The following is a 22,643-nucleotide window of genomic DNA, read 5'->3' as shown; positions in this document are numbered from 1 at the left end:
GGTTCCAAAATAAAAGTCCCGGAAAGCTCCATTGTTGTTTTCATTAAACCACAACTCCAATTCAACATTTTTATGCAAAGTAAAAAACTTTATTTCCATTCACATTTTTAATATACATAAAAACACACACTTATTAATTACTACTACAGTACACACTTGCATTGCTGAGCCCATTAAAAGAGTTCTGCACAGCAGGCCTATTTCACTGCCCTTGCTCATCACTCACAATGCCGTATCCACCTATAAAAACAGACACCAGAGATTTACATTTACATTTATGGCATTTAGCAGACGCTCTTATCCAGAGCGACTTACAAGGTTACTTGTATATGCAAATGTCGTCGTATTTATGGACTAGGAATCTGTTTGAACACTAAACTGCGATTTGTAACTCACCCTATGTGTTTTCTTGCAGAGGCTACACATCATAGTAGTATAATTTAGACATCTGTATTAGCTGTGGGGTGGCTGTGGAGGAAATGGTCTAAGAGGTAGGACGCCCTCAGACGTTGCTCTTCGTCATTATTATACTGAATTGCTTCCATCAGAGGAATACCATTCAGCTTAACAAACTCTTCGGCTACCTGCATGAAGAATGGACAGAGGGGTTAAAATGGCATGTGGTTAAACGTAGATCAGAGGTAGAGTATTCTGGGCCTTTGACAAGGGAATCCATAATTCAGCCCCGATTCTCATGACTGTATTGCAGGATTACACCAATGTTTAATGCATCTTCATAACCGCATTGTTAAGATGTAATGAATAACACAAAATGTTTTGTTCTACAGGAGCTAGAATCGTTTACAGTAGCGGTCTAAGTAAATGTCTGAGGAGTTCAATGCCTCTACAAGTGACATAACAGAAAGCTATTACACAGTTATACATTACAAACACCTGTCTAAGGTTTTTATATCATAGATAAGGCTAATCATAGATAATGAATAGCCCTAAATGGCATTCATGGCAGGTACACGAAAGGTATTTGGCAGGCAACCTATGGTGATGAATTTGCTAAATAAAATCATAAAAGGTCCAACTATAGGGTGTATCCACTATCTAATGAAGGTTCCTAATTTAAACTATTATTTTAGTGTGTTACTGGTAATGAGTGGTATTGGTAATGAGAATTGGTAATTGAGTGGTTAAGTTTACGCAATCACATTATGCAGAAATGTTTAAAAATCAGTGAAATCTTTAAATCAGAATGCAATCAAATAGTCTTGCATTTGATTGACGCTTCCACTAAACCCATCTACCTCACAAGGACTTATTTCTAATGGCATGATACAACCTTTTCATGTCTGATACCAATAAGAAGCCTGCAACCTTGAGTATCTGCCAGTTGAATATTTCCCTCTTTGAACCCTTAGACACCTGACCAATTGTGCGTGATGAAATTAGCATATGTAGTGGATTCCACTGTGAGCTGTAAGCATGGGCTTCTCCAGCTGTACTGACATGGGGACTGTTGGTGGTCAGCAGGTACAGAACCTCCAGGCTCATGGTCACAACATCTGGATCAGCCATTTTGAGCGTGGCACAAATGGCAGGGAGCAGGCCCGCCTGGGTCAACTGCACACAATAGCCTGTCCCGTTGTGAGCAACATTAGCCAGAATTCTCAGCACCTACTCACAGAAAAGAGGACAGAGACTGTGGTAAAAAAAGGACACCCAACCCTTAGTGATGAATGCTGTAAAAATAAATACATTAAATAATAATAATAATAATAATAATAAATAAATAAAAGAATCAGAATAGAGAGAATAAAAGCTCCTCATAGATAGAAATCAAAAGGTATAGAGAAAAAAAAAGTAGAAATTTCCATGGCACTCTTGTATAAAGGAAAACACCTTCCTTATCATGATATTCAAGTATTAGAAGAGTGCCACGAAAGTCATTATAAGGTTATGTGTAAGCAATATGTCAGGATTCAAAGATCAGACAGATTAACTTGACTCACAATGAAAATATGAATAATAATAACGATTATATGTCAAATTGTCCTACAATAGCTAAACTGCAGTGTAATGTTGCTTCATTTACCAGTGAATGCTTTCACAACTGTGTGACTGTATTCTGTATGTATGTCTGTGTGCATGCCTCTCTCTCTCACCATAGTATTGATTCCCTTGGAGAAGGGCAAAAGCTGAAGTAGTGCTGGCACCATATTGAAGAACAGCAAAGCTGAGCAAAACACAGTGGAACCAGCTGTAAACAGAACCAGAATGCTGATTAATACTAACATACTGTACAGCTACTCTTTGGTTTTAAGCTCATGACGCAGTTCTTGCTCATGGTTTATTCTACTGGTGTTACCTGTGAGGTTGTTGAGGACCCACAGGCACTCCCTGGTCAGAGCAGAGTGGGAGGGTAGGTAAGCCTGGCTGAACACACACAGAGCAGCCAGGAGTCGGGCATCTTCTAAACCTGCGGGACATCTACCACCCTCACACACTCCACTTGCGAGAAGGTTACCCAGGCAACGCAGCAGGGGCCAGAGAAGCTACAGAGCACAGAGACACTCAATGACATCACCATATTGATACTGTAGACTTACTACAACTATATTTACTGTAGGTGGTGAGTTAGTACAGTGAAAACTCACCAGTTCTTGGCCCTCTTCAATACTTCCTTTAGCAACAGCCCCACCTAGTGCAATTAAAAGGTTACTGCACTGTTCAAGGACACCTTGAGTTTGTAAGGCAGAGGAATCAGCAGTGCTAAAAACAGAGCAATGCAGAAACAGACACAGACAAACATTGTAGACAGAAGTAGGCACAAAACAAGTAGGCCTGCCATGATAATTACATTATCGACTTATCGTATTATAAAGGAACACAACCTTAATAATTTTTGCTGATCTTGACATTTCAACTTTGCTTAAAAACAATGGTTTTAATTTATTTGAGAAATTTCACCTTTTTTTACATTCCAATTCCAATTCATGATTTTTTTTATTTTAATAATTAAAAATCCACTGCTCTTTAAAAGCATGTAATTATATTGTTATGCTATTAAATTATCATTATATCAGTGGCATAAAATGGTCTTCAATGAAAATGATAATGTTTTTTGCAATTATTTCTTGGACATTATACCATTCAAAACAACAACAACAAAATATATCCTGACAGGCCTAACAACAAAAACACAATTTTACAAACTGAACACTGGGAATTGCCCCCAGGCTGTTAAAAGGCAGAGGAAAATTAAATGGTCCATTTCATGGAAAACCAAATTGTGCTCACACTTTTTATTATATTATTTTATTTATTATATTATAGTCTTTTATTTATAAAGACTCCACAGTTCATGTATAGAATAAAAGCTGTAAAACAGCAAATTGTGAAGTTATTGTTTTTGTGATCTCACACAAACCCTATGCACTTACATATGTATGTCTATTCAGCCTACAACATGCATGATTCATCTACTCATGCTGAGGCTGCGGGGAGTATTTCAGTCTGGACAGCCAATCAGAACAGAGCTCATTTACCTACTACAGACTTTTAAACAGCCTGTTCAATTCTGAAGAATAAACTGGAAACAGACTGGAGACAGAACTAACTGTGTATATATCAAACCAGAAAAAATGCTTTTGTGCTACCATCATGTCTCACGTTATTTCTTTTTTGTCTCTGTCTTTTACTAATTACTAATTATGTAAAGCTGCTTTGTTAACGACAACAGTTGTAAAAAGCACTATACAAATAAATTTGACTTGACTTGACTACTGTAGGGTATCTCTCATTGCTTTAGACCCTAACTCTGAACCCTACATTTTCATGTAGATTCATTCAAGGAAAATGAATTGTTTGAGAACATAACAATCCTGAGGAACAAAACTTGTGGAAGATGAGAAAACCATAAACACATACCGTGACATTATATAATGTAAACACCATGCACATTCGATTGCTGGTCCTAAACCAAACTCAGGATTGGGCATCAAAATTGAGGTCAAATGAGGGACCAATCCAGAAGATACGACCAGCCTGAAAAACACACAACATTAAATTACATGTAATGTACTTGCACAAAAGATGATTATTAAATAAACAGGGGTGATCTTCGCTTTCTATTTAATCATTTTTAAATTATTATGAACATGAATTTTTTTGTTGCAGATTCCAAGTTTGGTTGTTTATCATGACTTATTTCTTTCTTTTTATATTCTTTTTACAAAAGCTGTAACTTACGGAATAACTCTGTCTGCTGAATCTTTATCCTGGAGAAGCTGGGACAAAGTGAAGCCAGCTGCCTCCACCACTGCCAGGTTACATCTCTGATTCTAGGGATGACAAACAAAGCTAGTTCATCAAATTAACACAATCCAAACATCCCTCAGGCTCAGGCCATTACCATCCAGAGGATTTCATTAAAAAGGCAAAACAATTATTGTGTGTACATTGGCTGATAGATCTAAATGTCATATCAGAATCCACGTAATAATGAGAATAATCACATTTGGCTCGGATCATACTAGCAAAACGTTGTTGTACGGACTGTATTAGGTGACGGAAGGTGTTTATTATAGAGGTTAACTTGTTCACTGTGCCAAGTTGATTTCTCTGTACCACTCGCCAGAGTCACCATTCCCCTCTTATATCCTCTGGCCTGTGGGGCCAGGTCATTCTCTGTACTCCTTCACTACGGTGGCTCTAGAACACCTCACAACGTTAGCAGTTTTTGACTGAAATGCTTTTGACTGATGTCCAAGTCCTCATGACGATCATTTTGCACTCTGCTACAACTGACTGGTGTGCCCGCTTTTTAATATGTGCAGCAAACCCCGTCATGTGGCATCTGTGACGTCCCAGCCGGAGTTCATTCCAAACTAAGGGTGGTCATAGTATTTTGATATGACTGTCACAGTGCCGAAGGGTGGTAGTGCCTCGGAAACCTCTAACTTTGTGGGACGTTCTAAAACTGCCGTTGTGAAGGTGTCTGTGTACCGTGAATGGGTACAGAGCCATCGACGTGCCACTGTGGACAAGTTAACTACTATATTGAACACCTTCTGTCACCTAATACAGTTCATGCCACAACATAGAGCTACTACAACTTTTATCAATAGGACTGTGGAGCAAATCAACATGAAACTACTGCCACCATGCCTAATGTCAGGTGTGAGCTAGAGGGGTATAAAGGCTCCCAGCATTGAGCTGTCGAGCAGTGGAACTGGGTCCTCTGGAACGATGGATGGTGCTCCAGCCAAAACGTTTTGGATAAGTTGGGGAGTTAGGGATGATGAGGAATGTGATTATCCAGCATTTGGACCTCACTAATGCTTTTGTTGGTCAATGCAATCAAATCCTCACAGCAATGCTCCAAAATCTTAATTCCCTTGATCTCAAAAGGAACAACGACTGAGCAGGTGTCCCAATACTTTTTGTCTATGTAGTGTATGTAAATGCAGTGTATTCGTGGCATCACAAAAACAATAAATAGATAATAGACTGTTTTTAAATCTAGAAAATTCTCACAATTTATCATATTATATCATACGCTTTTTGACAATTATTTTCCTGTGGTTTAAAACATTTATTTGTGTATTCACCATACTTTTATATTTTATGGCCTTTTTTTTTGGGGGGGGGGACCAGTTAGTCACCTAATACAGTTCATGCCACAACATAGAGCTACTACAACTTAAAGGGAGTTTTATCAGGTGAAAATAAAAGAAGAAACTACATAAACAAACTAACAGTAAAACCATCAAAGGTAAATGGCAAAATAATTACAAACAAAGATTTAATTATTCTGGTTTAATTCAAATTAAACCAAACATTAAAGGAAGTGAACAGGCTAAAATTTAAACCAGTCAAATAAAAAATATATAAAAAGTGGTACTGATAATATTAACAATAATAATAATATAATGAATAATGGGCTGAGTTTTAGTGACTCCAGCTCACTAGTGCACTGCAGCTAAAAGCAGGTTTTCCCAGATCAGTAAAAACTCAAGGAACTTGACAGGTGATTCAGTCACAAGAGCGGGTCTCACAATTACCATTGTTTCTAGAAATCATGGATGTGATATAAGCCAAGATATCACCAGAGAGTGAATTATAAATATGACTGTGTAAACTCATAATGGTCTTCATGGACGTTATGTTCCATCCTTATTATCTGCACTGAGAGGGGTAAGAGAAGTGGGAAGAAGTGAGGGTAACCTAAAGTCTTTCTAAATATTGTTTACCTGAATGCAGCTGGCTAGGGCACACACTACCCCTTGGGCAAGAAGCTTCTCTCTTACTACAGCACCCTCAGTCCACAGGTTCCCTAAAGTGTACAGGCAAAGCTCCTATGAAAGTATACGTACACAGAAGGAAACAAGAAAAGGGCTGTGAAACATGAAAATCGTGTAAACAGACTGGTCAATCTGCAAAGAATAAAGTCTTACTAACCGTGAGTTTGGGACTGGGACTGGAGAGGTATGTGAGGAGGTAAGGAGTGGCAGGCAAACATGACTTTCCCACGCCAGGGTGAGGAGAGTGAGAGAGCTCATGGAGACACCTCACAGCCTCCAGCTGACACTGCGCATTGTGTCCACTCAGCTGCCCAACCAGGACATACATGCTGTTCTCCAGTCTGGAGGGAAAAAGACTTAAGACTTAAGGCAATCTTTTGTTGACATGATCCAAAGAAAATCAACAGTATATCACACCAAAATGAATTTTCCATCTTCTAATTCTATTTACTTTCAGGTACAGGCATTGTTGGGATCCTGACATTAAGTCTAGCCTCATTGCAACAAAGACAATTTATGCAGAAGTATAAAACAAGCTGTGAAAATAATGGCCATACTTAGTAAAGATCAGGTGTGTCTGAGGGTCTCTCAGTGCCTTCCTCAGCAAAGCCAGATGTGCAGCTTTTTCCTCTCCGCCATGCTGCACACTGCGTAACATCTCCTGCATCTAGTAAACACATACTCCATCAGCTTTCTTCCATAAGATCCACTTCTTGTGTACAAGACCACAAAAACAAGTTCTTGCGTTTAGAATTTATAGGATTTAAGTGCACAGAGTGCTGATGCACACACACAGCTTGTCTAGGCCCTGCAGAACCTGTAGAACAACTGCCAATAGAATAGGACTGTGGAGCAAATCAACATGAAACTACTGCCACCATGCCTAATGTCAGGTGTGAGCTAGAGGGGTATAAAGGCTCCCAGCATTGAGCTGTCGAGCAGTGGAACTGGGTCCTCTGGAACGATGGATGGTGCTCCATCCAAAACGTTTTGGATAAGTTGGGGAGTTAGGGATGATGAGGAATGTGATTATCCAGCATTTGGACCTCACTAATGCTTTTGCTGGTCAATGCAATCAAATCCTCACAGCAATGCTCCAAGATCTTAATTCCCTTGATCTCAAAAGGAACAACGACTGAGCAGGTGTCCCAATACTTTTTGTCTATGTAGTGTGTAAATGTAAATGCAGCGTATTTGTGGCATCACAAAAACAATAAATAGATAATAGACTGTTTTTAATTGTGACAATTTATCATATAAATGCTTTTTGACAATTATTTTCCTGTGGTTTAAAACGTTTATTCGTGTATTCACCATACTTTTATATTTTATGGCCTTTTTTGGGGGGGGGCCAGTTAGTCACCTGTTCTTGAGACACAGGAGCCCCGTCTGTTTCCATTGACTCCTTCTCCCGCTCCTCATCTTCACTTAGCAGAAGCCTTTTGCTAATGAGCTGCCTGTCTCTCCTCGCCTGTCTTAGTGCTGTAAAGAGGGTTTCATGAGAAATTGCATGTACGTGTACACACTTGACGAACCAATTCCCAGCTAAGAAAGGAGCACTACCTTTCTCATGGTCTCTCCTCTTGAGCTTAAACTCCTCCAAGTCCTGAGCAGACCGGCTCGCTTTGTGTTGGACTGCTTTCAGCCGCCACATTTTAGAGAGTTTTACGCCCCTGGACTATTAACTGCTATTGATCTAGCGATCCTGATTAAGCGATTTGACCATTAACTGTGTGTGGGATCACATCCACACACTGTCAGTCAGTCGTTTCTCGGAACTACCAACGTAAACTTTGGCAGGACGAATCAAACAGATGCGACAGGAAGTTACAGCTAGAGTTCAAAATTAAAGTCCCGTCTGAGCTTTACAAATGCACCTGGACTCTGCAGGGTGGTAGATCTCCAGGACCAGGACTGAGCAATCATGCTTAGACTGCATAATGCTTACTATAGCAGTTTATACTGCATTCTGCTCACTGTACCAGTATAGACTACTAATACTGCAACGACATATACTGTGTACTGCAGGCTGTAGCAGTATGTACTGTTTACTGTACTAATACTGTAACAACATGCTTTATAGTGTATAATGTACCAGTATGTCCTGTATACTGCTTAATGTAACAGTGTGTACTGTATGCTGTACTAATACTGTAACAACATATACTGTGTACTGCATTCTGTATCAGTATATATTGTATAGTGTATACAGTATCAGTATGTACTGTATACTGCTTACTGTGCCAGTATATACTGTATACTATGTACACATTACTTTTATACAGTTCAATACAATACTTCAGTACCATACAGTTTACTTTAGACCTCCATCCCAAGAATCAAGATGACCGAATCTGTCATTTTAGGAGAAGAACTTAGGCCGATCCAAGCCTATTTGTTTTTGCAGACTTTTCTGTAATGTGTGAAAGAAAAGTTGAACAGAGCATCTTATTGGAGTTCACAGTCATATACAAAGATAACAATTTTACAACATGCTTGAATTTAGGAACAGAGATACTGGGCCATCAGGCAAAAGGGGGCAGTTTATTAATTTTTTTTTTTTAAATTTTAATAGTATTTACTAATTTGATAATGTCAGTTTAACACATATCTATTTAATGAAGCAAAAAGAGTCACCCTAGATGTTTAAATTGAGTTTTGAAAATGGTTAGTGGGAAAATGAATACATTAATAAAATAATTGTTATGGCATGCATTTCCCAAATCACAGTCAGTACTGCCCCAAGGTCTTTGCAACAATCCAGTCAGTCCAATGCATCCACATTTGTTCCACATTTATTATTATTTTTGTTATTATTATTATTATTATTGTTGTTGTTGTTGTTGTTGCACATCACAAATCCAGCAGAAAATAAGATTTTTGATAAGCAAGAACAACAGCAACATCATCATCATCATCATCAGCAGCAGCATCATCACCACCACCACCACCACCACCACCAACAACAACAACAACAACAACAACAATAATAATAATAATAATAATAATAATAAGTATTCCAACTTCATGTTGTTCAGTCTGATGGTGCAATACAGGTGTGTATACAGTTTTTGTTTCTCACAGGGAATGGGGTGCAAAAGTGTTGGCACCCTTCAAATGCTACAAATACACTAGGAACACCCATTCATCAACAGCAGTCACTTGAGGAATCACCTGAGACACCATAGCAACCACCTGGGATACCACAGCACCTGCTAAGTCACCACCTAGCAACTGCCTAGCAACCACTTAGCAACCACTTAGCAACACCATAGCAATCACATGGGATACCATAGCAACCACATCGCTGCACCATAGCAACCACAAAACAGCCACCAGTTATATGATCGACACTGTGTATTAATAGCGTAGCAACTGTCTGTTAGGCCACACAACAATTCTACCTTTTCTTCAGGAAATGCACTTTTCTAGTTATTATTGATATTATGAATATTACCACCACTATTTATTCACATACTCTTTAGAAAGATAAGACATGACAGCTTTATTTCTACAGCACATTTAAAAGACTTCAAGTGTCAACCAAAGTTCTGCACAGTAAAATAAAACAAATTAAGGAATGAGCAAAGTTAAGGAATTGAAGAGAAGAACATAGCATACCAAGCAGATTGCAGAAAGTATTGTATATTGTTATATAACTGTTTTAATCGCGTTTTAGAGGGAGAAACAGCCCAAATGCATTCGTTTGATATTGTAATGAATGTGCAGTTTATTAGACAGCTAGTGTAACAGGTGATCAAACAGCTGGGGTGTGATCAGATCCCTGCAGCTCCTCAGAGGACGGCAGGCAAACGCACAGGCAGCGATGCAGACTACATAAACCACAGGCAGGAATCAGTTCATTAGAGCAACTAATAACTAATAACTAATAACTGCAGGCTTTTAACAGCTCTGAAAACTGATCAAAGCTTCAAATCAGCGTCTGATTTAAAAGTCATTTCAGCGCCTTCTCCAGCAGGGGCACACACACACACACGCACACACACACACACACAGAAAACATCCAGAGAAACGAGTCCTGTCTAGAATCTCGAATTTCATCACCACAGGAGAGGAGAGGGCGAGAGGAGCTCACCATGCCCGGTAAGTCCGCTGCAGACTGTATATGCTTCAGAAGAAGACGAGCGTGTGTGTTGTGCTGAGAGCCTCCTTGCTGTTTTCTGTCCTGACGTGAATGCTGTAAAGGTCGCGGGGGCAGTGCTAATGACCCGTGCTGGAGCGTCGCCCAGGTGAAGGGTCCAGCTGAAGTGAACCCAACAGAAGGTAAGAATCACTGCTGTCACATTTGCAGCCCACGCTGTGGGGATTAGTCTCACTGCATATCTGAAGTGAGTCTGGCTCACTTCAGCCTTTTTTAATGTCTAAATAAATTCAGAGAGAAGTTCAGTCTGTGTTATTCACTGGTCATCTGGTCAAAACTAACCCAGCTGGGCACCAGCGTGGCTGGACGTTGTTATCTGGTTGAATGTGGGTTGTGCCGTTGGGTCACTAAAGTATAACGTGGTGATGGTTACTAACCAAAACCCAAATGTCAGATGTCTGTGCCTTTATTTATGTAAAATACCAAATGTTAGTTGTGAGGTATGGTGACCAATACTCAACATCTGCCAAAAATCATGACGTTAATGTCTACAAAACATTGGACAGCAAATGTTGTTGGATGTTGGTATTTGTAGGATGTAAGTCATGGTGTTAAGGAACCAAAAATTCAACATATGTCTAACATTGGGTTTTTACATCAACTCGATTTTCATTTTCAACTATAATTCAACGTCTGCCTGATGTAAGAGTCGTTCTGACGTCGAATTGAAGTCCACTACCTGCTGGGTATGCACGTGTTAATGACAGGCTGCATGTCTGAAAAAGAACCAAAAGCCAACGTCTGCCAAACTTCATGTATTAATGTCCACACAACCTGAAATTCTAACGTTGTTAGATGATATATTGTTGGTTTTAAGTCATAGAGTTAAGGAACCAAAAAACATCTGTCTAACGTTGGAGTTTGATGGCAATATAATGTTGGTTTTTGAAGGATTTGTGACTTTGACTTCCAACCATAATTCAACGTCTGTCTAACATTGGGTTTGGACATTAATTTGATTTTCATTCCCAATGTCTGCCCAACATTAGAATCCAACGTCTTTCTGACATCGAAGTAATGTCCTGTGCCTCCTGGGAATGCACTTGCTAATAATTAGCTATATGTGCATGAAAGAACCGAAACCCAAACGTCTACTAAACGTCATGATGTTAATGTCCACTCAACATATAATTTCAATGCTGTTAGATGTTAATATGTTGTTGGTTTTAAGTCACAGTGTTACGTACCCAAAATTAAATGTCAGTCTAACGTTGGATCTTGATGTCAATGCAATGTTGATTTATGATTTTGGGATGTGTGATTTTGATTTCCAACCAGAGTTCAACATCTGTACAACATTGGGTTTGGACATAAACCTGGTTTTCATTTTCACCCAAAATTCAACTTCTGTCTGATGTTAGCATCCAACGTTTTTCTGATGTCAAATTGATGGCCGGTTAATTAATAAGGGGAATCACAGAAAGCATGGATTTAATTAGATCAGTTAATAGGTTGCTTATTGTAGTTGTAGGGGCAGAAGGGCATTTAATTGGTCAAAGAGAACCAAACTGACCAATAAAAGGCTATCACAACATGCTACTCCTGTCATACTTTCCCTACAGTCTCTATATTTCATTATGTGCAGGTTTTAGACATGTAAGCTGTCAACAGGTGCTTACACAGTAAGATCAGATCCCTAACACTTCCAAGCAGTTCTGTAAGATAGCAGGTGTCAGGTCAAACACAGATGACCAAACAGTTCATGTATTAATGCTGGACATAATCTTACTTACGACCACTTTCAAGGATTAATGGTCCCCTGTGTAAGTGACATACTACAGTGTACATCAAACCCACATTTGCTAAAATGATTCACATTGCCTTTGCCTCGACACCAGGCTAGGTAATGTTTTTTTTTTGTCTCACCGGCTCATAAATTAGACCAGACATTGGCTCCATAAACGCAGCAGCAAAGTTGTGGAGGTGATAGCCACCCTGGCCCTTATTTTGCCAAGTCTGTGTATCCCTGTCTGTCTGTCTATAATTAGAAACCCTTATGGCTCATAAATATTCAGTGAGGTTTTAGAGCTTCCTTAAAAAAAAAGAAAGAAAAAAAGCCAGCATGAGCTCCCAACAGTGAGTCAGACAGTGTGTGTCAGAGTGAGGAGGAGGGAAGAGAGAGTGAGCCAGTGAATGTGTGTGTATGAGAAAGAGAGAGAGAGAGAGAGAGAGAGAGAAAGCGAGGGAGGGAGGAAGTCAACTCTTTGATATGCTGATACTCTAGGGATGAGAGCAGATGGCACCTGGTCCCAAAGCCTATAGCCAGTATCACAGCAATGCGGACCTGTTGTCGTCTGAATTTTAGGGCCAAAAGCTATTCACTGGTTTTCGGATGTTGTGTATAGGTTATACCATTTGATGGAAAGGTTCAAAAGCCTACTGTTTCTACAGGATGTGAAGTGAGAGCATCGTGAAACCACAGCTATTACCTGTTAGTAGACCCACATAGTCACAGTAGCTAGAGGCCTAAGCCCAGCTGGCCTGCTGTTTCTTCTGAAATCAAGGGTACACGTTCAAAACTAAAGGAGCTTCAGATGGTTCTTAAACTGATGCCATAGAAGAACAACTATTTTTGAGATGTGTGAGAGTAAAAAAGCTTTAAAGTGGTGGAGAACCTCTACAGAACTCATGGTTCACTCACACATCTCTAATACAAACACAGTTCTTTATGGAGCTGAATGTGGTTCTTTTTTTGTCCCACCTTGTTCTCTTTCTGTTCCACCTTGCTACAGTAATTTACAGTACTAGTACAGCTATTACTATTATAGGCAGGGTTGATTTACATGTCGAAACATGCTGTGAGAATTTGATGGTGTTCAGCCACATTAGAGCAGTAGAGAACATTAGGTACTGATGTGTAGATCACAAACGTCAATCCAGCACATACCAAAAACATTAGATGGAGCTCAATCACGCTAGAAAACACAATTCCAGGCAATTCCAATAGGGAGCTTTATACCCTTCTAGCTGGTGTTTGAGATTAGGCCTTGTGACCTGAGGTTAATATTTGGCTGCTTCAGAATGGGGTAGCATGGTTGCGCCACAGGTAGCGTGTGTGCTGTAAAGCTCCAGGGTTTTGATAAACTGCCCCTGGGTGTGCGTGGGACCCTGCAGTTGACTGGTGCCCTGTCCAAGGGGTATTCCTGTCTTGTGCCTAGTGAATCCAGGTAGGCTATGGACCTAATGGTAAATCCCAGGGTAAAACCCTGGTAAATGCAGGTAAGAAAATGCATGGATGGATGGATGGATGCTTCAGGGTGTCACATTCTAATAGCAGTGCTTTTATATGAAGATCATACTAATGTATAAACTCAATTGAACTCCTATGTCAGCAATAGGCGCAACATTCAATAAAAAAATGGCGTCTGGATACTTTTGGACATACAGTGTGTTTTTGTGATTAGGAAGGCAATAAAAGAGGTATAACATGTACCTGATTTGCTTCATTTGCTAACATGATACATTATATGAACAAAAGTATTGCCAAACCTGCTCGTTTATTGTTTCTTCCGAAATAAAGGCTTTTGTTGGAGTCACTGTATTTACTGTCCAGGGCAGCTCACTGTTGGGGGAAGAGGGGGGTCCTTTTTACCCCTATAACTCCTGGCATTAGGCATGATGCCAATAGGTTCATGTGTATCTGCCCCGGAGAGTCCTATTCTTCTGAAAGAATTCAGTTCTTCTGAAATGCACTAGATAGATAGACAGACAGACAGACAGACAGACAGATAGATAGATAGATAGATAGATAGCTTTATTAATCCCAGAAGGAAAGGCAGGTATTACAGCAGCACTGACATACAGTGCAGTAGCCTCCCATATATGTACAAATACATATACAGAAGGAAGATAAGAAAAATAAGAATAATAGGAATATAACAAAGCAAAATGCTAGACTAGACAAGCTGTTTATGTGCATTTGCACATCACTGTCAACAATGGATAATGTGCAACTTAACGTAGCTGAATGATTTCATTATAAGGGGTGTCCACAACAGCTTTCAAGCTTTTTATGTCTTAAAAAGTAAATAAATAGTAAAATAACAGGAACCAGGAGAGGGCGCTATTTCCCTCCGGTGTGAATTAGCATGAAAGTTTTGCCCCTTTCAGGGATTTTGCTGCTTTCTGCTGGGTGGTCTGCATTATTCTCAGCTCTACGTTTTATCATCCAGTATAATTCACTGTAAAACAGCGAGCTAAAGCCCACCACAGCCAGCCAGCGAGCTAAAGCCCACCACAGCCAGCCAGCGAGCTAAAGCCTGAGGATTAGATTAACACGCCGCCTTTCGAGCGTCAGTCAGTCGGGTGCTGAGGGGGCATTTCGCCTGTTACATGGTGGTGTGTCACGGGCCAGTAAGTGATGCCCCCTCAGCTGCCCCTCCCCGCCATCAGCCCAGCCTCCCGTCCTGCCACCGACCGACCGACAGGGGAGGAAAAGCCAAGCGCGCGGCGAACGCAGGCAAAGCGGCGCGCGCAGCACTGCCAGCGCCACCGAGAGCCACCGAGAGCCACTTTCCCACCTTCAGCAACTCCGTATGAAGCAGAGACTCTTCCCTTTTCATCCCCGGGGTCTGTGCTCCAGCGCCGTGCAGCGCAGATGCGGATCACACAGCGGGAAGACCCCTAATGAGACACACAGAGATCCGGTAACGCTAAAAGATGAAATGTTTCTCCCGGTACCTGCCTTACCTCTTCAGACCACCCAGCACCATCCTGTCCTCCACCTGCCACACCGAAGGTAGGATGGAGCTGTGTGTTTGTTTTTGTATGTGTGTGTGTGTGTGTGTGTGTGTGTGTGTGTGGTTGAATTTGGGGGTGGTGGGATGGGGGAAAGGTGGGCTGTTGGTGTATAGATGCATGTGGGCTGTGTATGTGGTGGGGGAGGGTGGGCGTGGTGGTTAACTATGTTTTTGTTTACATTAATTTTTCTGACTTTAATAGAAAAGTTCTCGCTATATAGAAACAACTGAAAATAAAAAGACCCCCCCCCCAGCACCCCTAAGCATTCTAAGCACTGTTTCTAATGATTTGCTGAATTTAAAACACTGCAGAAAACTAAAACTTAACACATAAGCTCTGCCATAACCTCATACATATTTTATCAATATGTAAAAAAAATCTAATACACAGTAATTGTATTTTAAATGACAGTACATGAAATTAGATCTGAATTACTTTACATTACATTAATATCACACTCATTATTCATTATATCAGCTTCACATACTTATATAGGAGCACAGAACTATAGTCTGTTATACAATAACAGACTATAGTACATCTGGTCTTCTGCATACTTCATTAGCCTCCTTTCTTCCTGTTCCTCAATGGTCAGGACCCCACAGGACCACCACAGAGCAAGTATTATTTGGGTGGTGGGTCATTGTCATTGTACTGCAGTGACACTGGCATGGGGGTAGTGTGTATCGCGCTGGGACAAATGGATCAGACACAGCAGTGCTGCTGGAGTTTTTTAAAACACTATGTCCACTTACTGTCCAGTGTATTAGACACCTCTACCTAGTTGGTCCACCTTATAGATGTAAAGAGACAGAAGCTGTGTTGGTCATCATCTGGATATTTCTGATTGGTGCACTGTCCAGCCGGATGTATATATATAGTGTATATATATATATATATATATATATATATATATATATATATATATATATAGAGTAATGACAGCCATCTAGTAATGAGAGTGAAGAGCTGAAGTTGGGGCCTGCATACAGGGTTTAAGGAGTTAACAGACTTATTTCAGAGGAGTGTATTCCAGAGGAGCTCACACCATGCTATGATAAGCTATGTGATGGAGGGTTACTACATACTTAAAAATGAAGGTTTTTTGCTCCATAAAGAACCATCACACACTATCAGAAGCATCTTCATTTGTAAGAGAAGAGTCATTGAGGTAGAGTGAAATGCTTCAGTAAGTCATTCACTTATCAACTGTCTGAGCTGTGGGACTGATTTTGATTGTAACACACAGCTGGACTTGTTGGCTTTATAAATGAAGCTGCACAGTCTGTTGCATTCCGTTTCTTCATGTTTCTAAGCCATGCTATGGCCTTTCCCACACTGGCAGAAAGCGTGCTTAACCAGATGACTAGTGAGCCAGACCATGTGACTGTGCATGCTCTGGGGCAGGGCTGCTTCTGAACTATTGCTCACTCTTTATAATTCATAGTAAAAGGACCCCTGGGATTTTACAGTGGAAAACTGTAAGGATTGTTCTTCTTCAAAAGCAAAGAAGCCGCCCACCACATTGTGTTATCTGTGCACACTCAGTCGTGGATGGTAAAAGAATTTGATTATAATTATGATACAGCATTTATTCATGTACACAAACCCGTTGCACATTATTACATGGAAGAGAATTAGATATAGTGCGCGCTGCACAGACAGAATTACGATCACTTTCATTCAGCCAAGCCTTATATAGTATCCCCCTGTATCGCGATTGTCTTGGGATATTTTATGAACTGTGGAGTATAAAAAGAAAGGCCTCGTCTGACCTCAGCCCTTGCTCTCTCAAGTCTTATTTTCCAAACATATCAGATGCCCCTGACTATTAAGACAAAGTCACATTGAAACGATTCATAATGGCTATTATGCAAGACAGAGTTGAGTGGATATTGGATCACACATTTGCTGTGCTGGCTCAGGGGCAGAATATTTGCTGGGCTGCTGTACTGTAGCTACAGGACTTTAATTGTCTGCTGCATGCCCCAAAGGTCCCACATAGACATGCTGGTGAATTTATAGTACGTTTGAAGGAGAAGGGCCTTGAGGGTCATGTCAGGTCTCCACTAAAATAGATCTATTCTAGTATAGTCTATTCAACCCAATGTTATCTTGTGTGTTGGAAATATAGGGCTTTGGCCCAAATTTAATAATTTTTTTGGGGTGTCCCAAAAATGTCTACATTCAGCATATAAAAACGTATCAGCATCGGAATTACGGTTTTATTTATTGTTTAATAGAAGATGATGCCTTGATGATGCTACCTTTATTGTTGGATGCATTATGATAGTTTCTGTGCAAGTGTGTGCACACATTAAAAACTTAAAAAAGGTAAACATGGCTTATTATTGATATTTGTTGGATACTAATATGCATTTGTTGATAGTTTTGCAACCCCAAAGAAATAAAATAAATAAATAAATAAATAAGTAAATAAAGGTAGCCAGCTTAGAGAAAACATTAGCAATAAAGAAGAAGAGTAGGTTAAAAGACCAAAAAGTTGCTTATGTCTCTGAATTAAAGCAGTGGTCTCCAACCCTGATCCTGGAGGACCCCTTGCCATTCACATTGTAGTGTTCCCTGCTCCCAACACACTAATAAGCCCTTCCTGAGTTGAAGTGAATGTGTTCCAGAAGAAAACACACAAAAATCTGCAGGACCCAGGGCTCTCCAAGACCACGTTTTGTGAACATTAAAGAGTTAAATCTGCAGCTTGCCACTTTATATGCTCGAGCATTTTCATTTGTGCTTATGATACTGGTGCAGTGGTTAGATTTGTATAACTAGTGATCTGCTGCGCGGAGGCTGTAGCTGCATGCCCAGTTCGATTTGTTCTTTCGTAGGACATAGCACTTGTCATCAACCCAGTGATAAACCCAAAATAGAACTGATGTGCAATTTGCCAGATTTATAAGCATCTCATTCCACTAAGCGCTACAGTATGTGCTAGCAGTGTGCTCCAGAAGAAGATGGGGAGCAGTTAATTGCTGCCTGTGAGTGAAGTAAGTGCTGAGGAGGAGAACTGAGAAGCTGCAGGCTGTGGAGAGAGTAGGACTGGGCATGGAGGTGAGGAAGAGGATTGCAGGGGGTGTTATGGATGATCAGCTGTCCATTTTGAAGGAATGAGGAAGAGCTCAGGGGACATCGTTTTTCCCCTCGACAGGGTAATGAACTGCACTTTTTAGTTCCTGCACAGGAAGCAAATGAACTGTGAGGGTGGGGGTGAGGGGCTGGGGGGGGTGACCTACATTGATATGCTGCTGCTGTAACCTGGGCAAAAACAACACGACACAGCAGCTATCCCTGTAGGACTGAGAGTTAACTGAGAGCAGGGCAGTCACTGACGATTATTTTAGTAATCAAGAACTCTTAAAGATTATTGTGATGATTAATCAAATTTAAGTTTTAGAGAAAGTCAAAACTACAGAAATGGACATAAATGAACCATAAAGTATTTACAGCCATTTAGTGATTCAAAAACACTATTGGGAAAAGGAATTCATTTCATGTGAGTTAATTAACATGTGGGTATAACTCAAGGCTAAGTCAAGCAAATGTGACAGCTTTACATAGCCAGAGGAAACATTTGTACACATTACACATAGACTTTGTTATGCCACGAGGTACACGTAAAGTGTAAAGTGCCAATCACTGTAGTGATGCATGTGTAACATGTAAAGAGTGGGAGCTTTAAATTATTAAATAGGTCATGAGCGAGCGGGAGGGTGGCAGTGACATGCAGCAGTTTTTTTTAACAGCCTTAGAAATAAACGAAAAAACTCATCTCAAAATCATATATGCGAAAATGCAAATGCAAAATATCGCTCATACTTTTTTCGCTCATAAAAAAAAAATCTACCACTAGCTTTGTGTGATGTTTGTACAATGCTGTTGTTGATTGGAACACCATACTACCAATTTGGGCCAATTTTGGGTTAAATCAATGAACCATCACTACTAATGTTACGTATCCTAGCCAAGTTAACTTTGGAAGGTAACCTAGCCACACTATCACACAGCGTTCAGCAATGGTCACAGACATATTCAATTAACCTTAATGGATTTATGTTAGTTAATCCCATATGAAGTCTCAGTAAAAGTGCCAGTCATTGTACTGATACATGTGAAAGTGGTAAATTTACTAAGTAAGCCATAAACACTTAAAGTTGTGAGCAGTAGGAAAATGAGTACTAGCTGAGTAAATGTTTCTTGATATAATAATTACCAGTCAGATAAGAAATCCCCAATAATCGATTCCAATCGATTGTCATGGCAAGACATATCATACAAGGTAGAAGTTTCAAAACATGTATGCCATGTCATTATAAGCTTCAAATGTCCATATCTATAATCTAGAACAGTAAATACATTATAGTGCATTCCTTTTAGTTTAGTGCTAACATATCATCAAAAGCCATAAGGACACTAGTAGAAATCAGCATTATCATAGAGATGTGTTTTGACATAGCTCAAACTAAAGACCTAGGTCTAATTGATCAGGGTACAGCCAATGTTAATGTACCATTGTAGATACCAAATGCTACGTAAGGTCCAATTATTTCATAGTCCCAGAGCAGAGAGCATTGTGGGACTTTGTACCCCAAAAATCTGGTTATCTTAAAGGCAATACAATAGTTTTCACTTCATGACTAATAACATAGGGCTTCTTAACCTGGGCCTTAGGGGATAAACATGAAACATGAAGTATGATACAATTAAGTTCCCTGATTAATGGTACTAAACATGTGCCCTTGAGGGCACTGCCCCAGCAACAGTGTTTAGTCCCTGAAAAGTACAGTATAGTACCTCTTTTAATAAAAAGAAAAGCTTAAAGGTTTGAAAAATAATAGTTTTATGGTGCTGTGTTTCTGATATGACCCAGAGGTCTCTGTGAGGTGTGTGTGTATAAATGTGTGTGCCTGTCTGTTTGAGCTTTGGTCAGCACTCCCCAGGGTTGAAGTGTTTGTACCGTGACTGCTAGAAAACTGTCTTGCGTAACGATGCTCGGTGTGAATCCAGGCTTGCTTTTCGGGAGTCGCTATGGGACCTGGCCTGAAACCATTAGTGTGTCATCAACAGCTGCAGGCGAGCGTTTGGGCAATACAATTTTTAGTGAACTATCCTTGGGGTGATTTTACTTGTTTCAGTTTCCAAGTTAGGTGTGCATCTTGTGTGTGTATGTGTATAGGTGTCAGGGGAGGCATAAATGGAAGTAGCTACATGGGGGGGGTGATGGGGGTGATGGATTAACTGTTTAAAGGCCCTGATTCTCTGCACATTCTTTTGCTGGTGTCAGGAAAAACAGGTAGGGATTTACACACTCACAAATACATGTATACATATGTATTATGTACATGTATACAGTGCCCTCCATAATTATTGGCACCCCTGGTTAAGATGTGTTCTTTAGTTTCTAATAAATTGAGTTTTTTTTCTAAATAATATAGGACCACGATGGAAAAAAGAGTAAAATCCAACCTTTAACTCAAGTGAATTTTAAGGGGGGAAAAAAATCCCTGACTAAGAAATAATTATTCTTCATAAAATCACCTGTTTCATAATTATTGGCACCCCTAACATTTCTTAGGAAATAAATGTAATTAAAGTATTTCTGTCAATTCTACAGTCGTTTACGAAGTTGATCAGAGTATGTAGGAACATTTAATTAGTAATTCACAACTTCCTGTTTCCCTGGGGTATAAATATGACATGACACAGAGGCCATTTCTCTTCAACATGGGAAAGACAAAGGAACATACCATTCAAGTAAGGCAGATGTGTGTTGACCTCCACAAGTCAGGCAATGGCTACAAGAAAATAGCCACTCACCTACACCTGTCCATATCTCCTGTCAGAGGAATTATTAAGAAGTTTAAAACAACTGGAACAGTGGTAAACAAGCCTGGACGAGGACGCAAGTTTATTTAGCCACCACGCACAGTGAGGAGGATGATAAGAGAAATAAAAAGGTCTCCAAAGCTCACTGTTACAGAATTGCAACAAATGGTAGCTTCTTGGGGTCACAAAGTCTCCAAAACAACCATCAGGCGCTATCTGCATGCCAACAAGCTGTTTGGGAGGCATGCATGGAAAAAACCTTTTCTCACTCACAATTATAAACGCAAATGTTTGGAGTTTGCTAAGCAGTACTGGAACTTCAACTGGGACCGTGTGCTTTGGTCAGATGAAACTAAGATAGAGCTTTTTGGCAACAAATGCTCTAAGTGGGTCTGGAGTAACACAAGAGCTCAGTATGCAGAAAAGCACCTCATGCCCACTGTGAAATATGGGGGAGGATCAGTGATGCTGTGGGCCTGTTTCACTTCCAAAGGCCCTGGGAACCTTGTTAGGGTGCATGGCATCATGAATGCTTTGAAATACCAGGACATTTTAAAACAAAATCTGGTGGCTTCTGCCCAAAAGCTGAAGATGGGTCGTCACTGGGTCTTTCAGCAAGATAATGACCCAAAACATATGGCCAAATCTACACAGAAATGGTTCACCACACACAGAATCAAGCTCCTCCCATGGCCATCTCAGTCCCCAGACCTCAACCCCATTGAAAACCTGTGGGGTGAGCTGAAGAGGAGAGTGCAGAGGAGAGGACCCAGGTCGCTGGATGATTTAGAGAGATTGTGCAAAGAGGAATGGTCAAAGATCCCTCTATCTGTATTCTCCCATCTTGTGAAATATTATAAGAAAAGATTAGGTGCTGTTTTGTTGGCAAAAGGGGGTTGTACAAAGTATTAACATCAGGGGTGCCAATAATTGTGGCACACATGATTGGATGTTAAACAATTATTTCTTAATGTGGGATTTTTTTCCTACTGAATAAATTCACTTGAGTTAAAGGTTGGATTTTACTCTTTTTTCCATCGTGGTCCTATATTATTTAGAAAAAAACGTAATTTATTAGAAGCTAAAGAACACATCTTAACCAGGGGTGCCAATAATTATGGAGGGCACTGTATATATGTACAGAACCTCAGACTAGGACACATTCACCATGCTAGGAGTACAAACAATGTGTTTCTAATAAAGTGGCCAACAAATGTACACATACTGCAGTTTGAACACCCCAGCTGTGCTGCTGTGCCTGATGCAGTCACCCCCTGCCATGACATTGTTATTTCAGTGTCGTGGCTGTACTGATAATGGTGCACCATCCACATAATAGGGTCAATTAGTCTAATGTGGGACATTTTTTGCATTGGGGTGCTTTCTGTTGGAAGACTGTTTCATTGACTTTTGAGAAGTCATTTGATATGAGCTTGTGTTAACCAGTAGTTTTACTGACTTTATTTGAGGAAGACCTACACTAAACAAAACGTAGGTGCCCCACATTAGTCAGTGTCTAACAAAAGGGCTGTTCACCCTATCTGGACAGTGGAGGCCCTGTGGTGGTCCTTTTTTCATTGATGGGGATAGAACAATTGCTAAAAGTGCTGCAATGTGAGCTACAGCATGTCAATATGGGACGTAAA

General features: G+C 40.2%; 2 protein-coding genes across 4 annotated transcripts in view; one reads left to right on the top strand and one right to left on the bottom strand.

Annotated features, from left to right (window-relative positions):
• Nucleotides 1–104: 104 nt before the first annotated feature.
• Nucleotides 105–8,012, bottom strand: tmco6 (transmembrane and coiled-coil domains 6). 2 transcript variants are annotated; one of them, XM_072663505.1, is made up of 13 exons: nt 7,818–8,012; nt 7,618–7,736; nt 6,812–6,921; nt 6,412–6,595; nt 6,204–6,308; nt 4,201–4,292; nt 3,880–3,996; nt 2,607–2,721; nt 2,318–2,504; nt 2,115–2,209; nt 1,459–1,626; nt 397–584; nt 105–240 (listed from the first exon to the last, which is right to left on the bottom strand). In XM_072663505.1, exons 1-12 carry the CDS (start codon nt 7,906–7,908, stop codon nt 441–443), a joined length of 1,527 nt encoding a protein of 508 aa, XP_072519606.1. In that variant the 5' UTR covers nt 7,909–8,012; the 3' UTR covers nt 105–240; nt 397–440. The 2 variants fall into 2 exon arrangements, with proteins under 2 accessions (XP_072519606.1, XP_072519605.1); XM_072663504.1 differs by lacking the exons at nt 105–240; nt 397–584 and having other exon boundaries at nt 603–1,626.
• Nucleotides 8,013–10,276: 2,264 nt separating this feature from the next.
• Nucleotides 10,277–22,643, top strand: part of LOC140540721 (serine/threonine-protein phosphatase 2A 55 kDa regulatory subunit B beta isoform-like) — a 60,171-nt gene continuing 47,804 nt past the window's right edge. Inside the window, exons 1-2 of one of the 2 annotated variants that reach the window (XM_072663138.1) lie at nt 10,277–10,358; nt 10,461–10,538. In XM_072663138.1, the coding sequence (XP_072519239.1) occupies nt 10,352–10,358; nt 10,461–10,538 (85 nt within the window). In that variant the 5' untranslated portion in view covers nt 10,277–10,351. Of the gene's footprint in view, nt 10,359–10,460; nt 10,539–14,805; nt 15,155–22,643 lie in introns of those variants that run through there. The other variant, XM_072663139.1, reaches the window with a different exon arrangement.

Source organism: Salminus brasiliensis, chromosome 19 (assembly GCF_030463535.1).
Source record: "Salminus brasiliensis chromosome 19, fSalBra1.hap2, whole genome shotgun sequence".
In the NCBI taxonomy this organism is placed as follows: Eukaryota; Metazoa; Chordata; class Actinopteri; order Characiformes; family Bryconidae; genus Salminus; species Salminus brasiliensis.
The sequence above is the reverse complement of the archived record's forward strand: the minus strand, read 5'-3'. Positions and strand labels throughout refer to the sequence as shown.

Coding starts and splice junctions, on each gene's coding strand:
- tmco6 (XM_072663504.1), bottom strand. CDS start 7,908: ATGTGGCGGCTGAAAGCAGTCCAACACAAAGCGAGCCGGTCTGCTCAG. Junction 7,737..7,817: donor GAGGAGAGACCATGAGAAAG/GTAGTGCTCCTT, acceptor CCCTCTTTACAG/CACTAAGACAGGCGAGGAGA. Junction 6,309..6,411: donor GTCCCAGTCCCAAACTCACG/GTTAGTAAGACT, acceptor ATACTTTCATAG/GAGCTTTGCCTGTACACTTT.